Source organism: Alosa pseudoharengus, unplaced genomic scaffold (genome assembly GCF_046254945.1).
Source record: "Alosa pseudoharengus isolate Yale_2024_CS ecotype anadromous, Long Island Sound unplaced genomic scaffold, YU_APseudo_1.1 YU_APseudo_1.1_scf_16, whole genome shotgun sequence".
NCBI classification, from domain to species: Eukaryota; Metazoa; Chordata; class Actinopteri; order Clupeiformes; family Clupeidae; genus Alosa; species Alosa pseudoharengus.
Window position 1 is genome coordinate 20,206,344 of NW_027468630.1, and position 25,166 is coordinate 20,231,509.

General features: G+C 46.3%; 1 protein-coding gene across 1 annotated transcript in view; it reads right to left on the reverse strand.

The window, feature by feature from the left end:
* Positions 1-550: 550 nt before the first annotated feature.
* Positions 551-25,166, reverse strand: part of pcsk6 (proprotein convertase subtilisin/kexin type 6) — a 33,258-nt gene continuing 8,642 nt past the window's right edge. The window contains exons 6-21 of the mRNA XM_076287383.1: positions 24,561-24,649; positions 21,602-21,774; positions 21,048-21,260; positions 18,191-18,291; positions 16,303-16,406; positions 15,128-15,245; positions 11,687-11,875; positions 8,961-9,097; positions 8,207-8,395; positions 7,536-7,638; positions 7,082-7,278; positions 6,454-6,541; positions 5,419-5,522; positions 4,554-4,683; positions 2,308-2,420; positions 551-1,192 (exon numbers count right to left, since the gene is read on the reverse strand). Of these exons, the coding sequence (XP_076143498.1) occupies positions 1,095-1,192; positions 2,308-2,420; positions 4,554-4,683; positions 5,419-5,522; positions 6,454-6,541; positions 7,082-7,278; positions 7,536-7,638; positions 8,207-8,395; positions 8,961-9,097; positions 11,687-11,875; positions 15,128-15,245; positions 16,303-16,406; positions 18,191-18,291; positions 21,048-21,260; positions 21,602-21,774; positions 24,561-24,649 (2,146 nt within the window). The 3' untranslated portion in view covers positions 551-1,094. The remainder of the gene's footprint in view (positions 1,193-2,307; positions 2,421-4,553; positions 4,684-5,418; positions 5,523-6,453; positions 6,542-7,081; positions 7,279-7,535; positions 7,639-8,206; positions 8,396-8,960; positions 9,098-11,686; positions 11,876-15,127; positions 15,246-16,302; positions 16,407-18,190; positions 18,292-21,047; positions 21,261-21,601; positions 21,775-24,560; positions 24,650-25,166) is intronic.

The following is a 25,166-nucleotide window of genomic DNA, read 5'->3' on the forward strand; positions in this document are numbered from 1 at the left end:
AAACTGTGTGATCTTATATCTGTTATTTCCCTGGATATGATAGGCTTTAGAAAGCTCATCTTCAGTAGAGACAATACTCCTCTCCTGTAAAAACCGAATGTACAAACAGCAACAATGTGGCCATCTCTCAAATGGAGCTCATATGTAAAAACACTAAGGAAAGACCATCTGTTTGTCACATCAATGAAAATAGATTATACATTTAAATACTTGCATTCTGAAATAATGACCCATCAGCTTTAAGAGGCGTTTGGCTATAGAGCAGCTCGGTTGATATGCACTCAAGTCACCCTGGCTAAGTAGTGTTCTGATAAGAAATGTAAACACCTCCAGTAAAGTTCAAGTCCTCAGTGTTTGGCAATGGCAGTGAGATCAGAGCCAAATGATGCGTATTTACCATGGAGAATATGTGATCAGGACAAAAGGTCACTGATTTTCTTCATGGAGTAGGAGACATACTCACACACACATGCCGTGTATGCACACGCACACACACGTGCACACACATACACACACAACCATATGAAAGGGTATATTGAATGCGAGACGGTTTCCAACCTCTTTCAGATTTATTTTGCCATCATAACATCTTGAAACACAGTTGTGACATCAAAAACATTTTCTAAAATTTACAACTGCGTTACACAGCTTACTTAGAACACTTCATCTACTAGCATGTTCATCTAAAAATGCAAAATCTTTTTGTAGCATAACATTTCACATGGTTTTTATTCAAAATCCTTGTTCAAGTCCTCACTTTAAATTTGCAAATTGTTGAAAATGAAATTCTGATGACAGTGGTTCATAGATATTTACTTCAATTTACAGTTGTACAGACTTTTCAGATCTTAGTGATGCAGCCTTTAATTAGAAAATAAACAATTTGTACATGTTGCATACTGTATGAAGTTTATAAAACAGATTTAAAAATATATATATGCCCCTTGAAGGGATTAATTAAAATGATGATTATTTTCAATAAAATCACAGACATGAACTAACTAAAATGTACATCGAATCACATGTTTTGCGAGTTGGGTAGGCTGACTTTCCATTTTCTCAGGGCACCCTTTCACTTTCTCTCACTTACTCACTCAACCCGTCATCAGACAGGTCCTGCAGCAGAACTGGCGGAAGAGCTTCTTCTCACACAGGCGGTTGGACTTGACCATCTCACAGAACAGTTCGTCCGCTACATGGGGCAGAGACAAACGAAATCAGGCAGTCAGTGCAGGCATCTCCCTCAGATCCATTTGGTGCTTCATGTCATCCCACCCCTTTCCTCCAGCTGCTCCCTGTTCCCCCAACAAAATGCACACTCTTTCCCACTCTCCTGCCCCAGCCCAGCGCCTACCCCTTGACCTCTGTGTGACCTCTTGCCCACCCGCTCGCCCGTCCCGTCCAGTCTAGCCCAGCGCTGCCCAGTCCAGGCTTCTCTCTCTCTCTCTCATCTGGTGGAATAGAAGTGGCCATCTCTAGAGGCCCAGCTGGGCAGTGTCCTGGTAGCTAGGTCTGTGGGCTGTGGTGTTATGTAACGTGACGCGCCCCTGCCCATGCGAGGGTGCACTGCCCAGAGCTCTGTTTACTCATAGCAACATTGTTGTTGGCCTGCCAATCTGGCCTCCCCGCTGGCACACCACAGCTGCGGCATGCGGCTCTTTCAAACGCAGCTCACATCGCCTCTCCCTCCCTCTGGTGGGCCCGGTGACAAGCGTCCGCGGAAACCCGAGCGCCTCGAGAGGCTCCGGCTAAGGAGAGGAGACGAGAGGAGTTGTGCAACTAACTTTTGCAAGGTCGGGTGGATCGAAACCTCAGAGGCTTCACGCAGAGGGACAAATGCCGAAAAGAGCTGAGAGCAACTCCTTTTCGACTGCCTTTTGTCTCCATCTGACATGCACTTAGAAGCGTAATTAACAGACCTCTATTTAGTCACAGGGGATGATGGGAGACTGGGGAGCAGGGTTTTTAACACACACTCCTCCCGCCCCGGCACTCACTTAAACACGTTGACACCATATTACCCCCACCAGGCACCTCGGAGCCCCAAAAAACTCTCCCCGATGCCAATTAAGACTCCCCCAGCTGCGACGGTTTCCTTCGCCAAGCTTGAGGAATATTAAGCGTGACGTGAATCACTGCCGTGACATTGTTACAGCCGCCCCGCAATCTGCTCGGCCGCAACGCGCTCAGAGCCTTTTATTTCCCAAGCTGCTGAGCTTGCTCCTGTTCAGCCATGCCTCACATCCAACACCTCTCCACACACACACACACACACACACACACACACACACACACTCCTGCACTCACCATTGCTACAGGTGGCGTTGACGATGCAGGTCCTGCTGATGAGGTTGTAGCCGTCTTTGCACTTGGTGCACGTCAGCCCTGGGCCCTCGCAACTCAAGCAATTCTCTTCACACCTGGACAAACAACAGGTAGCAGGTATGAGTGAGACGGCTGGCGGGATTGGAACTGTGGCAGAAAAAAAAAAACCTTTGGATGTCACACAAGCCAGGCTCCCTGGGGATGAGAATTGGAGAAAAAAAATGACGTTGCAGAGTGGAACTCTTTTTTCCTTTTTTTTTTATTTCTCCCTGTGGTGGTGAACTGACTCAAACAAACACTGGAGCATCATGCCATTAATATTTATCAGGGATGCCCATCTGAGGAGGGAGTGGCGAGGAGCATTGGGGTCATTCAGCAGGGTGACACATCCCAGCATGTGGAGAGATATCATTCTCCATCAGTGGGGATGGGAAAGCAAGGGAAAAGGATATTCAGTGTGATTAAAGTATTCCCAGAGCACCTCTGTTAAAATTCATTTTTCAGGACAGCCAAAGATGAGGATGATGCCTAGCATGACGCCGAGTGCTCTCTTTGTACAGCCTATTATGCATTCTCTGTGACTTTTTAAATATAACTCTCAAAAGCTGTCCCCACAGCAGATCAAACCGCTTTGAAAGCATTATATAGTCTAAAGTGCTGAATAAAACACATTGTGTGATTAAAAGAAACAGAAGAACAGCTACAACAACAACAACAATAGATGATTGTCTTCTGCTGATGAACAGTGCTCTGTGTGTTCTTCCCATTCTTAGAAAAAGAGCACGGGTGGGCCTTTGGGATGTTTATCTCAAAAACAGACTGTTGGCTTTGGCACATCCTTTTTTATTGGGTTAACCATTTTTTTTAAAGTAATCTCTGTAAATTCTCATGCAGAGTTCGTCCCTCTGTCATCATGTGGTATGCTGCGTTAAGGGACTGTTTGTCGATGTCGACTCCCAGATCGCTGGGTTACTGCTCGAACAGATAGTTTATAGTCGTCGTCTTTTATTATTGTGCTCTGCTGAGTGACCCGGGGGGGGGGGGGGGGCACATTAATTTCCTGGAGAGAGGCACCACCGGCTGGTGTGCAATCGCAGAGCATGACCTTCTTTAAAAGCTTCTATTTGCTTCTGACGGCTCTCATAAAGCAAGGGTTAGATTTAGAAAAAAGAGCACGTGTCAGCCGCCTGTGTTGTGCTGGCCTTATTCTCAGCCATTACTGTGATCTGAAGTGCTCTGATGGGACCATAAATTTTTGGGTGTTGGCGCAGGTGAGAGATTTATACCACTGTCACTTCTGTTGGTCCTCTCTTATTGCCCCAGGGGACTGATTTATAGACAATTATGGAAATGAAAGAAAGAGGGAAAACCAAACCGAACAAACAAATAAAAAAAAGACAATGTATACATCATCTTGAGAGAATAGGGCCACATGATATTTGAATATCGAGACGCATTGAACAAGATACCTGGTTATGAGCATCTAGACACTTAATTTCCAATTTTCTCCATTACAACTGAGGGAATAGTTCTTGGCCTGGTAGCCTGGTTATTTGATAAGAGTGTCTGCTACTCCAGTAGATCAGTGAAAAAACCCTTGATCCAATCACTGTGGGAGGCACACACCTCAAATGGTCTCGCAACTTGTATATATTCTTAACAGCATCACCCGGCTGTAGCTGAGCTGTTTGCTATTACTTCAGTTCTCTCATCCCCTGCAGAGGCCAAATGTGGAGAGACTGTCATCTCCAACAACACTATCTGTCCACTGAAGTATAATATAGATATAATGCATTTGTCTCTCAGGTATGCATGGTGTAAAGGCCAAGGCCCACTGGCGGCGACATTCAAATCTATGGATTTGACGCTCAAGAGATTTTCAAAACTTTGGCGTCGACATGCGTCAGACACTGCCAATGGGTTTTGCTCTGTTAAAAGTAACGGAGTTATAAACTTTGCCATCAATTGACGCGTGTGGGCATTGGCCTTTAGATTGCATGACTTTTGTACTGCAAGCATCCGCTCAATCAAATCCATTACAAGGACATGACTCTTTTCATGGCGTCGGTAAAATTGAGTTTTACCCTCAAATACCATGTTTGAATACAGAAGGGTTTTTTTTCTTTCATGCTACTGATAGAAAGACTTTCACATGCCACTGTATTGAGTTCAGACACAGAATACAATCTTTCAGCAAGTCCACAGGCTTGATGGGTATTGCGACTTACTTGCGGCACATCTTGTGATGGAAACCTCCGGCCTCAGGCTCGTAGTAGCCAGGACTGCATTCTGGGACACACATCCAGTCCTGCTGTAGGAAATCTGTGGCGCACCGGATGCATTCTTCTTTCCCTGGCCCTGTGAGCATAAAAAAGACTCAGTACCACCCACGCCCCTGTGACAGTTCTGTCCCCTCAGCCTCCAGCACACCCCCCCCCCCCCACACACACACACACACCCTCCTGTCTGCACTGCTATTGCAGGTGCAGAGGCAGCTGAATAGATGGACTAATTAAGCAGCGCAGCGCGCTGCATCCATCTCTGGAGGTTTTGCCGCTGTCCATGCACGCACATTATGCCAAGCCAAGGATTGGCCTTTAATTTGTTGACCTATCCCATTCAATAGAATCCACTCAGCTTTGACGCAAATGCACTGGCAACAAATAGCAACCTGCTGCATTTTTTGGCAAAAAAAAAAAGATTAGATTTGATGAGTTTACAAGGGGGCAGCCTTCGGCAGGTTTATTACACTACGGCTGACTAAAGACACCGTCATCCATGACAAACACTGCTCTGAGAGGGAGTATGAAAACACACAGCTGAAAAGCTTATCTCATACAGGCATAAAGAACCAGGTCCAACTAGGACCTAGTGATTGTCAGATGGAGAGCAGAGTATTGACTGGTGGGTTTTTCAGATGCTCTGTCCGGGACCTCTGACACAGTTTTTGTAGTGGCAGCCACATGGTCGCCATGACTCAGGAAGTCTACCAGACAGACAAGATTGCTAGACAGACTGCTGCTGTCTCTGTTATGCACAATGAGATACACATGGGAGAGCAAGGTCCTCCGGGAAGCCCTGGGCAACACTGACCGGTGCAGGTGGAACAGGAGAGGTGGCAGGGACTGCATTTCATTTCCTCCAGGTGAAAGAATGTTCCGTTGGCACACTCTGGAACGCAGGTCATCCCTGCCAAGCTAAGGAGAAAGACAAACATGGCATGACATAAACAAACTTCGACAGGCAGAGGTCTACTCTGCGCAACGCTGACAAAGTGAAGCAATAATCACTCAACCACTCAACTAGAGTGACTTGTAAAAACAAAAACCTAAAACAGCAAATACTTTGTACACTTGATCTTAAAACACAACAACAACTGTGCTGAGTACTGTCAGCTTGACCTGTGCCCACTCTTAATGATTTAAAAAGGCATTTAGAAGTCTAGAAACGTCAAAACCAAATGGACCCTCTGTGTGTTTTCTAAGAACAGATAACGACAAACAGCTTTCAGGTTTGAGAGACTGCCAGACAGGGAGAGAAAAGCACACAAAACCATGCATAAAGATCACCAGATGTGAGTTCTGACCAGAGCATTCTGACCACAGCTTTGCTGCCTCACTCTTGCTCTCAACTGGAGATACAGGGGAGGGAAGCCATTCACAATGGAGTTCCTTCTGCCCTATAACTAGATGGGTCGAATTCAGCGGCTCTCCGTAGTGTGTTAAGGTAAAAGCAATGACAAGAGAAGGGTACCGCAGGCAAAAACAGGACGCGATTCATTACTTTATTTACACTTTCACACATTAAACGTCCGGCGTCCTCGTGTGCATTCCTGCTTTAGATACCTTATCTTGTAAAAATGCTTCCCCAGACTTTTACCTTTGTGGGAAAATGCCCGCCTCCCTTCAAAGTCAGATCAACTCAGCGGCAGGTATGACTGTGAAGCCATGGTCTGGCTTCGCCAACTCGGTGACAGGCTGTCAGATTATCCCCCAAACCCCCCCCCCCCCGATCCCCCCCGACCCCCCCCCCCCCATCCCCCATCCTGCTCGCTCACACTCGTGCTTAGCATGCCTGTCGCAGAGTCTGAATCAACACGGCAGACTAATGATCACCTGTTCTGTTTACCTGAAGCCTTCGGTGCAGGCTGTGCACCTATCGGCATCGCGCAGGCATTTCATGCAGTTTTCATGGCACCTCAGACACTGCCTCTGGACTATATCAAACAGAGAGAGAGAGAGAGAGAGAGAGAGAGAGAAAGAAAAGCCAAGAATATTGGATTGGAGGAGAGACACTGGTTAAAGGTTTACATATGGATTTCAGCAGCGTCTGTGAATAATGAGCAGTGAAAAGACCGATCTAAAAAGATCTACTGCTGCTAGCCTCTTGGCCAAACATCTGTCTGAGAAACTTTTGCAAAATAGTCTTCTCCCCTGCTCTTGTCATTTTGCACATTCATATGCAAAATTCCTGCACTAAATAAGCGGTTACCAGATGTGTCTGAGGAGGGGACATTATGCCTCTCTGGCCCGTTACATTTGCTACAGATGGTAGGAATTTAAAATGCTGGCGTTTACTGCTGTCTGTCTGGCTGATGAATACACAATGCCTGTAAACAAACACATGAGCAAACAATCCGTGGGGGGGAGAGTCTATAGCTACAGCTGATGCAACACCGCATGAGAATGTGTTCTTTCAGGATGGGTGTTAGCCTTCGTGCCTTTGCGCCTGTGTGTTTCTGTGAGTGTGTACTCACCGTCATCGGCATAGAAGCCTGCGGGGCATGAGTCCACGCAGGTGTTGTCGTGGGTGTAGAGGAAGAGGCCTCTGCGGCAGGAGAGGCACTCGACGGGCGCGCGGCCCGTGCACGTTTCGCAGGCGCGGTGGCAGCGCCGGCACCTCCGAGCGCCGCTGTCCTCGAAGAAACCCAGTGGACAGTGGCTCACACAGGTCCTACGGCACGCCGAGGGGACAAACACATGAGCTGTCTTTGGATGATGGTAGATTTTTAAAACACTACAAATTTATTCACTCACATCAAACACAAATACGGCCTTCATCTCGGTCATTGGACACAGTTTCTGATGAAATGTGGGGGGATTTGAACAGGAAGAGAGTCGATGGAGCATAGAGGAGTAAGGGGAGTCGACTGCTGTCTGGATGACATATATATAGTTTGAAAAGAGATGGAGCAGGAGTCTCTACTTTACCTTCCTGTCTTGAGGTTGCCCAGGCTGAAGTGGATGCAGTTCAGACAGTGATCCGCGTCTGGCCCATCACAACCCTGATCTCCACATTCACTGTGGCAGGAGCCTGCGGGAGGAGAGGAGATGAGAGGAGAGAGAAGAGGAGAGGAGAGGAGAGAGAGGTGAGGAGAGGAAGGTGAGAGAAGAGGAGAGGTGAGGAGAGGAAAGGTAGAGGAGAAGAGAGGAGAGAGAAGAGAGGATAGGAGAGAAGAGGAGAGGTAAGGAGAGTAGATAGAGATGAGGAAAGGAGAGGAGAGAAGAAGAGAGTTGATGAGAGGAGACAGAGGTGAGGAGAGGAAGGAAAGAGGAGAGGAGGGAGAGAGAAGAGGAGAGAGAAGAGGAGAGGGAGAGGAGAGAAGAAAGGAGAGAGAGAGAAAGAAAAGGAGGGAGAGAGAAGAGGAGAGGTGGGAAGAGGAGAGGTGAGGAGCAGAGAGAGAGAGATAAAGGAAAGGAGGGAGAGAGAAGAGGAGAGGTGGGGAGAGGAGAGTGAGAGGAGAGGAGGGAGAGGAGAGGGAGAGGAGAGAGAGTGGAGAGGAGGAAAGAGAGAGACAATGGATGAGGCTCTTGGACGGCCAACAGTAGCTCTGAGCCAGCATGATGAAAGCCACAGCCGGGGCAGGTGGGATGAATCGTACCATTGTACTCCTCTTCCTCCTCCTCCTCCTCTTCCTGCTCTGGGGTCACCTGTGACGGCGCGGGGCTCGGCAGCTCTTGGCCGGGGCTCTGAATTTCCAGCATTCGAGAGCGGGAATGGTGGGAGCCGTGAGAGTGGTACGGGTTTTCGGCAGTGCCGTACAGGACCAGGGTCCATTCTTTCAGTTTACCTGGTCAACAAAATGGTCAGCTTGTCAGATGAAATGACTTGCTGTGTTTTTCAGGTGAGCAGACTTTCTTTATCCTGGCAGCCCTGGTTTTGTGTGTTGTGTAAGTGACGGGTGTATTAATAGGAGGAAGGGCAGCCAATAAAATGTTTTTGTTTAAGTGCATTTAATAAACGAGTGCTGAAATTCTCTGACAGGGTGCTGAAATTCTCTGACTCTGAAAGGGCGCTTTTAGAACTCATTTCATCGACAATTTGCTTGCCAACCCAGAGCAGTGAGAATAGGTCATAAATGACTACATTTCCAATACGTGATGATGATTGTATGTACTGAGGGGACAGCACACCACAGAGTAATAAGGCTACACTTCCAATAATGAAGTCAGAAGACAAATGGGAATTCAGTGCTTCCATACACATCAGAATTTCCTCTCTCCTCACGGCCTCTTGGGTAAAACAACACCGTAGCTAATGATGAGGACAACTTTGTCTCTCCACTGACCTCGAGGCCGAGCGCAAGGCAAGCACCGCACACACACAGAGGGGAGAGGAGGATGATTAGTGCTCACCCATGACCTCGGGGCTGCGGAGCTGCGAGGGCGAGTCGGAGATCTCCAGGGTCCACTGGCCCTCGGCTCGCTCCCCCCAGCAGTGCACCGTCATGAACTCCCAGTTCCTGAAGCCCTCGTTGGAGTTGTCGAACAGCCTGGGAACGGCAGGACGTCGAGAGTCGAGAGGGTAGAGAAAGGGACAGAAAAATGAGGAGAGACTTTGCATAAGAGAGAGGAATGCTTTCGAGAAGCTTAATTTAATGTACCGGGATGGTTTCCAGCTTGTGTCAAACACCCCTGCACTGTGCCAGTAACTAAATTTTTAATTCAGTACTCTGAAGAAATGAGCCAGCTTTGTAGTCTCGAAAAAAAGTGAGGAAAAAAAAGTTTAATGGCATTATATTTCTCTACTTCAGAATTGTAAGGGAGAATGTAGGGAAATTGGATCCTCATTGGAGTCTCAGGTTAATAATCTTTCAGATTGCAATCTTCATTTTTGAAAACAGTGGCCGTCATTTGTATTCCGCAATCCTCATCTATGTTCTGTGTAAGCACAAAAGGTAGGAAAAAAAGAAATAAACGCAGATATTGGAGTGCCTCGGCAAAATTACCTTCCTGCTCACAAAGTCAACTCTAACAAAGTCTTGCATCTGTCTGCGTCAACGCCAAACAGGCCTGGGCAGAGAGCAAATTAAAAAGGACAAGCCTCAACATGATAAATATCCGAAATCGAAACAAATGCAGGTAGTGCCCGGTGTCTGGAAGCGGCATTTGCATTGATGGCATTTGTGTTTGATTGTTCAGGGGCATTCGGTTAATTCTTCTCCTCCCCCCTCCCACCCACCCACCCACACACACACTTTTTTACTCTCACTACCTGTGTAACTGATGAACTGGCTTGGACTTCCAAGGCTTCATGTTCATCTATTCTTCCACCCCATGCTGGGTGAATGTAGATGAGCTCCGCAGCTCTTTTGTGTTCCACCGGTGTGAGGCTGTCCTTTGAACTCCTTTCAGTTAGATTAGAGAAAAACTTCTCTCCCCTGCTGTCAGGAAAGATAATCAACGCCATGGCCAACATCGCAGATTTGGCTTGCTGCCCGAGCACAAAATGAGCTCTGGACCCTCCCAATGACTCCTTGTGTATGTATCAGAGTATACACAATCTGTGTGCCCCACCACGTCTCCTTCTCTCTGCAGTCACCTCTGGACCATCCCAGGCACACTGGGAGAAAATGAAGTGGTAAACCTTGACCATCACTCTGCGGCATCATGGGTAAGTGACTTTAACGCTACCACTAGGGCTCCAAACGACAAGCTCTCCGCACTAATTCAACGCAAATGTTGTCCTGGACAGCCTTCCAGCACATTTGAGGGGAATCCGTTGTTGGCTCTGTCTGGTGAACATGGATAGCATTTTTAAGAGGAGAAAGACAAACCAGTGCATTGCGCCAAGATGATCAGTAAATCATCGTTCCCCTCATAAAGTCTTGGGAGGAGCCATACGTGGCGAGTACCTTATCTGCTGCTACTTTTTCTCCTACTTCTTCAGCTACAACTTTCTGTACGTGTAACTGGAGAGGCTCCTTCTCTAATACTATATACACTAATACCATAAGCACTGACTCTGTAGGGAGGGAGCGATATACAAAAACCACACAGAGGACAGAGGCGCATCCATGGATAATGACACGGTGATTTCAATCCGACTAAAGTCATTAAAGTGGCCCTGAAACACAAAGGCGGTGGCACTCCATTTTTTCCGCCACTTACATTTGATGTCGACTGCAGATTTCCCCCGACACAAAAATAAACCAGGAGATCTATCTGGAACTCCAAATCGCCCCTCTGTTTTATTCATGAGGCTCCGAGAACAATCAGAAGCCCTCAGTTCCCATAACAGCGGTGCGCGCACGGTGCACAGAGAATACCAAACCCGGTGAAGAGCCGCCACCGGGGGGTAGGAGGTAGGAGGGGGGTGGGGGGTGGCGGGAGGGGGAGTTGTGGTGCAGAGGAGCACAGGAGATGCCAAGAGACCAAAGGCATCAAACTTTCCGTGAGTGACAGCAGTGTGTGCTTCATGCTTGACAGAATTCTGAGGATCAAGCCGGGAGCCTCTAGATACACATAAGCTACCTTTTAATGCCGGTTTTAATACCCGCGGAACAGACAGGAAGTGTCGGGCATCGGGGACGGCATCATTTATTCCTCTCTTACACTGTTGTTCGGCGCAAATTAAAACGCCACTATTCATATCGCAGTGTGTTTATTCTCATTCAGGTGTGTCTGCAGATAAATCCCAAATGAAGGTGGTATTGTATTGCATTGTGTAGTATGTGTATATACTCTTTTGATCCCGTGAGGCAAATTTGGTCTCTGCGTTTATCCCAATCCGTGAATTAGTGAAACACACTCAGCACACAGTGAACACACAGTGAGGTGAGGCACACACTAATCCCGGCGCAGTGAGCTGCCTGCAACAACAGCGGCGCTCAGGAGCAGTGAGGGGTTAGGTGCCTTGCTCAACTTGCCTATTTGTCGGGGTTCGAACCGGCAACCCTCCGATTACAAGTCCAAAGCGCTAACCAGTAGGCCACGGCTGCCCCCTATCCTGCACTGCTACTGCAGCATCAGAAGTCTGCCTACAGGTTTTTTTTTTTTTTGCTCGTACAAATGTGACGATGGTACGCCAGAGCGCGTGGGCAGAGTGTGGCGGTGCCAGTGGACATGCGGTCCAGCGCTACCTCTTGGCGAGCAGTTGGGAGCGGGTGCCGGAGGGGGAGACGAGGTTGATCTCCAGGTCTCCGCGGCGCGGGTGCACGATCAGCACACGCACCACAACGTGCTCCAGGTAGGCCACGTGCTGGTCGGGCTGACCGCTGCAGCCGGTGCTGGTGACGGTGGCGTTCAGCTTCTGCTCCGCACGGATGTACCTGCAAAGACAAACACAAGGCTCAGCTCACAGTAGGACCAGCGAGGGTTGAAGCGGAGTTAATCAAGAATCTTAGGACACTAAACACTCACAGAGAGAGAGAAAGAGAGAGAGAGAGAGAGAGAGAGAGAGAGAGAGAGAGAGAGAGAGAGAGAGAGAAAGGGAGAGAGAGAGGCTGTGAAAGAGATGTCAACAGCCTAGTTTAAACAGAGAAAAGCAGAAGGGACAAACAGAAAAACAGACTGACAGCATGAAGATGGAGAAATGGGTCAACAGAGTAAACAGCAAGACACAGGGCCACACACATTAGTGCATTAGACACACTAACTAAGTCCTTGTTTACACCGTGCATGGCTCTGCATTGTGAGGGCTTTGTGAGTCAAGATGAAATGTCTGCGTTTACGACCATGCCAGGGAACAAGGGTGTACAGATGGCTAGTGAATGACTCAAACTCCACGGGCCAAAATCAGTATTTATGATGCATTCAAAACAGGCACCGTCCAACTCAAAGTGGGTGGGCTCGCTGATTAGCCCAAGTGCGATGCTTTCCCCTCGTTTTACTGACCAAGAGATAGCAAGAGAATCAAAAACCGACCGTCTTGTCCTTCATGCTAATACGAGCGGATGAGTCCCACACAGTGCTTCTCTGTTTAATCAGTGTTTGCAGTCTATCCTCAGTCCTCCATGATGCAATTCAGCTGAGAGTTTGCTAAACATAGGTCCCCAGATTTGATGAAGGCACACAACACACACCGCACCCCCCCCCTCTCAACCTCATCTCTCTCTCTCGTCTTGACATTCAGTCGTGACATTTTCCACAGCTGCCAGCATGGGACATTGAAAATCGATCAGTGCTCGATCCACACTAATGAGATTAAAAATGTGGCATGTCTGTCACAAACTTGTCCCTCTGATTCCGCTCAGGCAGCGGCAGCGGCTCTTCAGAGCATATATAAATAAAAGTCAATCACGGATCAATAAGGGAGGCCGAGGACCGCGCTTGGCCAAATGCTTCAGCCAGCCAATCGCAATCGGCACGGCATCAAGGGACAGAATGACGCACTCGGCACCACAACTCTTCCAGCAATCAGCAAGAAAAAAAAAACAATTATAAAGGGTTCTATGTCCAAAAATATAGATTGAGCCTGGAGTCCACAGAGTCATATTATGAAAAAGGGGGGGGGGGGGTCTACAAATAGGGAAGTGTGTGTCCATCACTGGAAATAATTGAGAATACAATTTGGTGTGAAAGTCTTTACTTTATGTAAAATATACTCAAGCAAATCAACCTAATGAGGGATGTGTGGTGGATGGATGGCACTGTTTTTCTATGGGTCATATTGACCCAGCTTGGTCGGAACAGAACAACGTGTGACCATGCTCTACCACTGTAGCTGGTGAAGCTGGTGAAGGTCATGCTTTATTGAGGAGAAAATGCAGCAGCTCAATCTCGACAGCCCACTCCAAAACACTGGTGTAGACAGGCACGAAATCAGCTGCCAAAGGTTACAAATCACACGGATCTCTCAGGCCATTACATTAGTGATTAGCCCAGACAGTGCCCCAGAGAGGGGGAAGTAAATCCATACCAAAACACTGTTTTGACAATCGATTACATGTGTATGCCCACAACTTCAGCAGCAGCAGAGGCACTGGTACGAATTACCTCCCAACTCCACAGCTGCTATGCTTTTAAAGTTCCAATGCAGCTTTGAGATAAGGCCCCACTCCAGTAAAGTCTCTTTCCTTGTTGTGGCCTGCTACTGCTTGTAACAACCACAGACCTAAAATAATCACCAAAGCTTTCCCCCCTCCCCTCTCCGCCCTCAGTAAATCACTGATCCGACATCAGCTCTGCTCATTTCACGAGACAGCGGCCACGGTCACCCTGGGGCTGCACTGGGGTTTGCTCGGGAAGTCCCTTGTCTGACCAGGCCCAGGCTCGTCACTGCCCACTTCAGTCACTGCCAGCATTGTGGAGGACCCGTTGCAAACGCCTGATATGTAAAAGACCAAAGCACTTGACACTCGGTGGGAGTCGACCGCTCAACCCTGCCCTCCCCGAGCACTCGAGAGCCTTCTCATGGGTCTTCGGCAGTCCAACGCCGTCTCTCGCCATTTTATAGCGGGGAGCAACGGCCCGTGAAATCAAGCCAGACATAAAATGCAGCCTGGATTTGCCGCCTCATCCATGACCAACACATTCAAGCTTTTGTTTACAGCGAGGTCTCACCGGGAGCTCGTGTGATGACACGGCAACAGTGTTGCATAAACATTCCACTCTCCGATAGCGTTCTGCGACCGTTCTCCACAGATAATGACCACAAAAGAGAACGAGACCAGAGTGGTGAGACAGCACAGGGAGTCAAGCAGAGCAAAGTGACATTGGACTGAACTCTTTGAAGCCCTTTTTACTTTCTGATGGCATCACAGATTTTTATCACCAATAAAACCATCATGATTCAAGACATGTTTAGGCAACACAGCTCTCCTTTTTTTCAGCATGATGAAAGATTTTGTGATGTCCTGCTACATCTTATGATTTATTAGACTAGTCCATGCAAGTGCCAGATCCTATTCAATCGGTCTCAATGCGGAGGGAGCGGATGCAACACCTCTCATTATTTCTCATTGAACAGCAGATTATTTCTCGGGGCTTGGGCACATCGTTTTTTTCATCCCATCAGAGGCGCATATCTATATGCTTATTAAAGACAAATGGTACGCCCCCGATCCTTTGAAGCCTGAACTACTTTGTTGTAAAAGCAATGAGCTCATAATGCTTAGACATGCTCCAATTATTCACAATGGCCTCTTGATGAAAACAAATGGGTCTAATTACAGAGCATTATCATCAGATACAGTCTTCAAATATTACGCTCGTCTTCATTACAAATACATTAGAATCCAGTCAGTCATATTTGTATAAATACTGTATATTAAATGAAAATGAGAAAGGACCTCTGGGAAACACATTTGCCTATTTGGAGACTCTCTCATTGATAGCGTAAGTGAAGTTCTGGGGGGGTGGTGTCACCTAATCCACATTACAATGACCATCACAACACAAACTTGAAGGAACAGTGTTGTGTACAATTCAAACCAACAGATCAAAGAGCTCTAATCAAAGTCCATGTTTCATCATTTCAGAGAGAGTATTAATAAGCAGGTGGGAGAGTGATGAGATGAAATGGCACAATGAGACTCAGAGAAGCAGGGAAGGAGAGTGAGAAGAGGAGCAAGATCTCTCACCTGGTCCTACGATCTGATATTTTGGTGCACGAATGCTGAGGTGGAACACTTCTCCACTTCTTGGCCTCCACCACCATTGCGTCTGCGTCCACTAAGCCAAAGCCATACAGGTGGCTGACTGGGGAGAGAAAGAGGGTAAACAAATGGGTCATCACTTGGTCATCTTCTTTATTGACACCGATGGTAGCATAGCCTGCTGCCATCTCCACATCTTCAGTGAATTATTAACACCACCCATAATTTGTGTATCTTCAAATTTCTGCATTGGGTGACTAAAGATAGTCTGAACTGTCATAACACATTGCTTTCTGTTTCATCATGAGGTTTGACTGACTGAGTCAATATTGCCTTAAAGGAGAAATCCGGACGATTTTTACATGGATCTTGATCACTAGACGTCGCCGAGTACTGTCGATAGGGAAAAAAGACGACCAAAATCGGTGCTACCAAACTAGAGTAGCTGCAGCTAATGGCCAGTACTCCCAGTCAGCTACAATGCTAGGTTTTGGGGGCATCATCTAAACGTGCCTTTTTTGCCTCTTAAATGACTCAAAATGTCATTAAAAAGGTCTGTACTATATGAGTCCTTATGTGACAAAACGATGCATTTTCTTTAGCTGTGAAGAAAGCGTCTAAATTCAAAGTTTGTACTGTCACATCTGCACACTACTCTGTTTGCCTTGTCCTGCAACAACTGAATTCCTATTCAATAGAGCTAGCTTTTAGTAACATGCAAACCATTTCCATGTACATAGTCATTATATGGTCATAACCATTACAGCGCTCAATCTATTTTTGAGGGGAAATACATCTAAACTTTAAGTTTTCGTTACGAAGCCGGCATGAGGTCGACAACAGACTTTTTTGGGGCTTTCCTGGAAGCGACTGATGGAAACTGAGGTGACTGATGGTAACTGAGGTGACATTAATTGTGAAGAAACCATTTGAATTCAAAGTTTGTACTAAGTTGAAAACACATTGTTTTGTCACGTAAGAGCCCTGTTCATGTTGCACAGAACTTTTAATGACATTTTGACATTTTATGTGCCTTGTTCAAGGACACAACTGTGGCTGCCGGGAATTGAACCCCCATCTTTTCTGGTTACTGCTTGCTAGCCCAGTTCCTTTGCCACTATGCTACCACCGCTAGGAGTGGGCCAGATGCAGAAGCCCACCTCTGTGTCCAGCTGCATTGGTCTTCCAGTCTTTGGCTTTCAGATGGACCGGTCTGGAGGTCTTCACTAGGAGGTGCTGCACGTCACGCCAGGTGATGAGAGGACTGAAAGGTAAAACTCCAAACACTCCATGACATTGCATTTGGGTAGTTTCACCATCAGGGTAAGCACTTGCCATATAACCACATAAATATCTATGAACCTCAAAATACTGCATGTGATTATGTTAGGTAACTGTATGCCGTTATTAATGACTTGACTTGACTAGACCTAGGCACTTGGAAAAAGAGGTGCAAAAATATAATTTCTTGGCACAAAACACATCTTTCAGCCATTTCCATTCTCAAATTGATGTTTCATATTAAAATTACATCACTTCATGTAATAATTCAGTTTTACCGTGGGCAGAAATATATTACATCCTTTGTGTGTATGTAAATATGTTGCAATTTGTGATGCTGAAAAAAGCACAGAAATATCCTAATGTTGATGGAAAAGGTGGGTATTTGAAATGTAGGCTCCACTCCACTCCAACACATTTTCTATAAATATGCTATAAAAAGTACTTTATATGGTGATGCAACTTTTTTTAACCAGTGTTACATAAATTATGTTAACCCAAGGAACAATAATAAACACTACAACACACTGATTGCAAAAATTACCATTTAAGGTCATTAAATCAGAAACTGATAATCTCCATCTACCAAAGCAGGTTTCACTGGCCATATATTAGCAGGAGGCCTACGCAGAAAGTTTGGTTTGGTTGCGAATGCAAAGCACTGTTGTGTGGTATTTAAAAAAGATGTAGCAGTTAGCACCAGAGACCCCCACAGGAGCAGTGTTAATGCTAATGATTTCACAAGCACTGTAATTACTTATCCTTGAGTGTAAAATGAAAACTCCCATTATCCCACAGCCAACAAGTGGAGGGAATAAGAAAAAAACACAATGAGCAATAAAATGGGAAACAGAAGGGAGAATAGGAAAAACAGAAGAACGCTTTAGCGAGCGAGAGGGAAAGAAAGAAAGAACAAGAGTGCGCTGCCTACAAAGCAGTCTGGATTCATCTGTTCAGAGAATGTTGTTGTGCAATGTCCCTATTAACCACCAGTGCTAATTTACACACAACTCTGTATGAAAACTACGAGAACAAGGACAGACTGTGCCACAGTATATTGGCGACAAAACCTGTCAACAAAATAAAACAATGTTATTGCACAACTTTGTGAGCTAGACCTCACAATTTCAGGGCATGAATGCACAGCCAATTTAGCCCCATTAAATTGCTACACAGATGTTACACCATAGGATATATGGCATCGCATTGAAACTGTAAACAGATAGAACAAAATGGCTATTAAACAGTATGTACCACAGAGGAGCCAATGACATGCCAGTAAACTGATGTAATTTTACACATTTGATGGTCCATTCAACTTTCTCACTTGAAAAATCCGAGCCATAAAAAATCTTCACATAGAAAAAGTCAGAATGCGAAAAGGGTCTATTCTGTCTCATCATGCTGATTTTGCATCAAGAACCTGCGTGGGGAAGGAAAAACACATACTGACAAACCAAACTAAACGAAACTAAACTGTGCTGTCCTTAAAAACACTCATCCCAAACAGCTCTCCGGTACAAATGGAGAGAAAAACAGCAGCCTGGTCAGCTTCCCATAATCGACTCTTTGCTATGTCAAGAAGTGAGGAGAATTAGTGGGCAGTTAGGGGAGCCAAGGAGGCCGGAGAAGGGTGGGTGTGTGTGTGTGTGTGGGGGGGGGGGGGATATCAGCAGAGCATCTCTATCGATGGAGAGAAGACAGATTAAGAGCAGTGGTGCTGGCTGTTGTGTGTGTCTGTGAGGAGGAAAACGGACGTCTACTGACTTGGCCTCCAGGGCGAGAGCGATGACCCCGGCCACCATAGGAGCGGAGACAGAGGTGCCAGTGTGTCCATCGGTGCAGCGCTGCCGAAGGTCCGTGGTCACCTGTGCCAGTGGAGGTGGAGAGGACATCACCACACACACACACACACACACACACACACACAGATATATATACACACACACGCACACACACACACACACACACACACACACAGATATATATACACACACACACACACACACACATACACATGCACACATACACATGCGCACACACACACACACACACACACACACAGTACATTACAACAAAATATAAGCCCTGAAGTCATGCAGCTGATTATGCACTGGTTATGCAGGAATGTTAGTCCGTGACTAGATAAACTATATGGGTGCACGCACGTGTGTGTGTGTGTGTGTGTGGGAGGGGTGTATATGTGTGTGGGTAGATGTGTATGTGTGTGTGTGTGTGTGTGTATGAAAGAGAGTCAGGCAGGGTGGGTGGGTCGCTAGCTTGGTCCCTGTAAATCGGCAGTGTTCAGTGACTTGAACGTAAATATTTTCCTTTTTGCCCTTCGCGGCTAAACCAGAACACCCAGAGAGATGGAGCGCAACTGCAAGCAGTGAATGTCAGAGCGGAACCTGTGACTGATGACACCCGCCCACAGAAAGCAGTGTGTGTGTATGTGTGTGTAGCGCACACGCATGTGTGTGTGTAGCATGTGTAGTGAAGCGTGTGTGTGTGTGTAGCATGTGTGTGTGTGTGTGTGTGGGTGTGTACCGTGTGTAGCATGTGTGTGTGTGTGTGTGTGCAGCATGTGTGTGTTGCGTGTGTGTGTGTGTAGCATGTCTGTGTGTGTGTGCAGCATGTGTGTGGCGTGTGTGTGTGTGTAGCATGTCTGTGTGTGTGTGCAGCATGTGTGTGTTGTGTGTGTGTGTTTAGCATGTCTGTGTGTGTGTGTGTGTGTGTGTGTGTGTGTGTGTGTGTGTGTGTGTGTGTGTGTGTGTGTGTGTAGCATGTTTGTGTGGGTGGTGAGGTGCCTGCCATGGCCCATTGCAGATGCACAGGTCCGTAATGTTGGAGAAAATACTGCCTACACCGATGTACCTCTGCCAGGCAACCTGAATGATCTGTGCTGCTCTCAACTCGTTTAGAAACGAGCCCGTCGAGTGAACGTCAGCTATGTCACCAACAAGCACCGGTCACCTCACAGGGCTACCTACGCTCACTGACTGGACAACAGAGGAGCCAGCAGGGAGTCCTGTATCACAATGAAAATGCCTGACGGATCATGTGTGACTTTGGGCTACAAAAAATCACACACCACCCGCAACGGCGTGAGTATATTCCCCAACTATTCCCAGAAGCTCTACATTCAAATGCGAGCCAAGCAAAATATTGTTGTAGAACGCCACTTTTTATATGCCGTCCCACACCAGTGGATATTTATTAATAGAAACAAAACAACTGGAACATCTGAACTATATCACTGATATTTATGCTGTCATGATTCCAGTAGAGCAAGGCTATCAGTTTGTGACATAAAGTGAACTGCCTAAGCTTGCTAGATAATGTCTGGGTCCAGCCTGTGCCAAAAGTCATTAAAAACAAAATGACATGGATGGATGGTGCCAGACATAAAGACTGCCTGCATGAACTCTGTGTGTGTGTGTGTGATTGTTTGTGAGTGTAAGAACAGACAAAGAACAGAACAGAGACAGAGGCTTGTTTGTCTCCTCTCCCACTTATCTTGTGTATTTGTGTGATTATGTTACTTGGAACAGGGAACATCCTACTTGCATGTAAGCACAAGTGGACGAAGGCATTCAATGATGGCGGATACGTTTATTGTCAGGCATGTTTTTTTTTGGGGGTGGGGGGGGGGGGGGTGGGGAAGAGGACAGACTGGCTCGCTGAAATCAAATCCAGGCTGCTGAGAAAGGAGTTGCACTAACAGAAGTCAAATATGCTGGATGGTCATGTATAAGTATAGTATATAGTATATAAGTATATATACTTAAAATTTGGACATTTGGCCCTGAATTTCCATCTCTCTGCATTTATCCCAATCCGTGAATTAGTGAAACACACTCAACACATAGTGAACACACAGTGAGGTGAAGCACACACTAATCCCGACGCAGTGAGCTGCCTGCTACAGCGGCAGCAGTGAGGGGTTAGTTGCCTTGCTCAAGGGCACTTCAGCCGTTCCTACTGGTCGGGGTTCGAACCGGCAACCCTCCTGTTACAAGTCCGAAGCACTAACCAGTAGGCCATGGCTGCCCCAAAAGTGAACCAAACCTTCAATGTGGTAGCCCTGGTACAATCCCCTTAACTACCAGGAACTGACAATCCCCTGAACTACCAGGAATTGTGGTAGTTTAAAATGTGGTTTATGGTTTAAAATAGTTCCAAAGAAATTATCCCCTCCATAGTGATAAATGAAAAAATATTATTACTATACTTTAGTATATACAGTATATACTTTATACTTTTATACTTTATGCATTAAATTGAATAGCATGGCTACTGTATGTTTAGCAGTGACCACGGGAGAAGGATGCTAGCCACTGCTAGCCACAATGCTAGACTGAATTTGCAAGTGGTCTCATAATTTACCAAAGTTTGGTACTTTTGATGTTTGGTACTTTAGTGCTGCTACAAGAAAAACTTGTTCCAATGAAGGGAAATGGAGTGGTGCTATTGTCTTTGTAAACAGCAGAATCAAGGGATAATCACTAACAAAGAGACGTGTTTGAGTCAGGGAGGAAGCTTTGCTTATTCATACTGTGCTCTTCTGTGTTTAATGACCCAAACAAGCCAAACATTTCAAACTTATCAAAAACGTTGTCTTAACTATTTTGCGGTCGTAGAACTCCCCGCTGCTGTAGGTGGTGGCCAGGGTGGAGGAGCACACCTCCAGGTACCAGGGCTTGTTGCCGTTCTCCGTGGTGCTGCTGATGGAGATGGTGTAGATGCTGTTGGTGTAGCCGTCACACGAGCAGTGGTCACCCTGCCGGCCGCCATTCCCCGAGGCCCACACAAAGATGGAGCCTAGGCCTTTCCGGCCCTGTATGGGGACGGAGAAGACAGACAAATCAGTACCTGAAGGACAACTCATAATGTCCACTTTTCCCAGGACTGGCCAAGCCTACGGGTGGAACCGATTTAATACTGGCGGAGGCCATGTTCAATTCTTTGTGTGTATTGCCCTTGGCAACAGGAGGCTTTAAGATGAGCACAATCGGGAAGCCCTGAGAGGTAAGCTAAACCCATGCCCTCATTTCGGCCGCACAAGGCTTTGATGCGACGGCGACCCCAAAATGAACCGTCTTATGTTCAAATGACTGCAGCCTTCCCTTGGTTGGCTGTAATGACAGGTTACCTGCACAAAGCAGGGATTTGCCAGACCTTTTTAATGCCCACTTCAAAGGCCTGTCTGGCCAGAGGGCCTGGACCATCCACCGTCTTCCCGTCGTCATCGGGGCCCCAGCTGGCACTGTAAATGTCAATGTAATCGGGGCGGATGCCGAGAGACTTCGCCTCCACGACATCTGTTACATCTCCATCCAGCATCCGAATGCCTGAGAGAGCAAACACATCACAAGCGTTACCACACACATGCACACACACACACACACACACACACGCACACGCACACACACACAAAAATATACACTCTCTTGCTCACACACACATAACCACAAACACACACACACATACATACTAACAAACTCACCATCACATTCATAAACACTGCATAATTGCAATCAACGGCTTTTGTGGAGGAGCTACTTGCTGTGAGGACGCAGAGTACCACGAGAGCCTAAAACAAAAGCAGCCGTGTTGAGCGTTTTAATGAGGATCCGCCAGTTTCACAGCTTCCTTTTCTTCTTCGTGTTCTTTTCATTTTTCCGTCTTTGTCTCTCCAAGTTTTGGCCGTAAAGAAGATGCTACTTATGAAAGACGCTGAATAGAGATTTTGTTTTGGAGCGATATGCATCGAGAGCTGATCTCACCAGAGGACTGGGTTTGGGATGCGTCCGAGCAACCCACTGCCCTGAGGAGACCGGCTCCCTCCGTCTCCCCACTTCCTTCTGTCCCTACTGCCCTTCTCATTTCCCAATTAATGAGCATGTTCTCAGAGAGAAAAAGAGAGAGAGAGATGAGGAGTAAGTGTGAGAGAGGGCGAGAGAGAGATGAGGAGTGAGTGTGAGAGAGAGAGAGAGAGAGAGATTGAGAGACGGAGGCAGAGGAATGGGTGGGGGAGATTGAGAGAGAGAGGGAGGGGTTAGCAGGGAGGCAGAGGAGATTTTCGAACTTCTAAACACAAAACTAATTACAACTCATGGCACACAAAGTCTGGCTGTGTGTTTGGCAGAACAATTTCCATCAATTACAGACTTGCAAATCTTTTAGAATGAATTTGATTAGTTACTTTGGGCCCTGCAGGTGCATAGCCCCCCCCCCCCCATCTATTTTTGGCAGCAGCTGTTAGCAGTTTATTTAATCTCCTAAAGCTGGAGAGAAAATGTGCTAATGAGAGATAACAGAGAACGACTGAAATATACACCTGCAGCCATACAGCCCTCTGAACCAGCTAGCAGTTCTGCTCAATGACTCCAGGTTCTCATGCGCTATCTCTGACACACGGCTTGCGCACACTTTGTGTTGCGTCTGTGTCCACGTTTGAGTGCTGATGCTACAAAAATCATTTGGCGTGCCACAGTTTATGTTTTTCTTTTTGGCTTTCTTCTTTCCATTTTATGTTTTAAACAGTGCAAACTAAGGAAACGAAGAAAAAAAAGGATCTGTGTCTCTTTATCATGCTTTCCCGACGTTAAAAAGCTGGGTTTTCACTGCAAATTGATTTTATTTCGCAGGTTCCAAAATAGCGCAGCACAAACAACTTTTTTTTCCAGGCGGTGGCTTCAGAAGGGCCCAGTGAATCATGTGTATATAGCTAATTATGGCAGGCAGTCGCGTAGCTCTGGAGAACGGAGGAGAAGTGGGCTTGTTGAAATAGGCAGCGCTGCCCTCGCGTAATGAAGCCGCTCAGGGAATTGGTTTCAATAACATTGACTCTGGCCCTGTTGCAGTTCACCGTCAGTCTACGACTTCAAACCCACACGCCTGCAGAACATCTGTCATCATTCTAATGAGGTGCCGAGATTCTCAAAGCGTCACAGAGAAACAGCTTCTGGTTGAAATTAAGTGAAAAAAAGAAATCATTACTGTGGTGTGTTCTATAATTTCCTTTAAAACAAGTATTAGGAGAGAAAAAACGATGTCACTGGTCCGATGTTTCAGTACCATCAACAGTTTACAGAAGAAAATATTAGTTCTACTTGTATTAGTTTTACTTTGCAGCTGTTTCAGATATTTTTCAAATACACCTACAACAGCCTTCCAACAAAATCGTTCAAAGAACATGATTGTGTTAGTGGTGACCGACTGGACCTATATTTCATCTGAGCATTAATCAACCTAGGGAAATTCAAACAGGCACAACTTTGCTCCCCGAAGCAAACAACAAACAATTTGAGTGCACCACTCCAAACAGCTTGGGATAATCAATTACCCCTCTCACAGAAGTCACAATTCATTTGAACAGACTGGTAGGAAATAATTGAATTTATGCCTTGAGGAACGTTTTGAATTTTAAGGCTACGTTTGCCTACTGAAGTAACTGGAACTGGATCCACAAGAGAGATTGTTTCATTGTGTAAACCTGAACACAGGCATCAGGTTCTTCGGCCTTAGCTTACTAAAAGTGGTGATAAAATGCCTCTAAACACCAATTACACTTCCTGAGAACAAAATATCTGATCAAATAAAAAATAATCAGTGATTTTGGGAGATTATGGCTGTAAAGGCGCATTACAGAAGTGGTCAAACATTGACCTGTTCATTCTGTCTGGTTTGAGGTCACGCATATCAAGTTACTTGAAGTTCCAACAAAACAGACGAAACAGACTGCATATTTAACCAATGCGCAAAACTGGAAGGGACGCCTCAGTCTACGAGCCACTTCAAGCAAAGCCATGTCCACTTAGGTCATTCCTGGCAACCACCGGTGCATGGACAGTCTTTATTCTGAGAACAGCTGCAGATGAGGACAATACGACTGAGAGACCGCGCACGAAATCTCACGATGACTGACGACACGGCTCTCCATAGGCCCCCTCTGTCTCTCTGAGACTTTTTGAGGGGGGGAATTAACAGCTTATGAACGCATGAATGTCAACGTGCTCATAGACAGTGCTAGATTAATGAGCAATGCCTTCTCCTCGAGCAACGCGCGTCTCAAGGTTAATCCAGCAGAAGCGATGCTGCTGTGTGCGTGCGTGTGTGTAAAGCGCATGCCCACCTCCTATGCGTGCGTTGTAGGCGATGCCAACGATGCAGTGGGAGTTGTTGGCCACAGCTGCCACTTCGCCAGCGCATCGCGTCCCGTGTCTGTAAGGGGAGAGGAAGGGGGGTGGGAGGTGGGGCGGCAGAGTGGGTCCACAGTTGGGGGGAGTAATGAGATGATTGATTTAGAAGTTTACAGAAATAGCTTGCTTTAGCAGCAGCTTCACTAGGCAATGTTTGTGAAATACCACTACACATGTCTGCAATCACTGCAGACTCCTAATAGGATTAAATATGTTTCCCTGATGCTTGACTGACTGATAAATCACCAGAATACAATATAGAGGTTTTCATTAGCCTGTCACTTATACATGTTTAAAATGTGTGTCTAATTGCCATGTGTGTGTCTGCCAGTGTGGGACTGAACTCAAATCAGAAAAATAAAAACACAAATTGAGTTGTTTGCGTTGTTTCACACTTGGGAATGTGCAAAACAAGGTCTCTTGTAAGAATAGAGCTTAGATCACTATCTATACTAAAATACTGCGATACTGTATCTATAGACTAAATTTGAGGCAATGTTTATAATACATATAACAAAAACGCAGATGCACTTTGATGT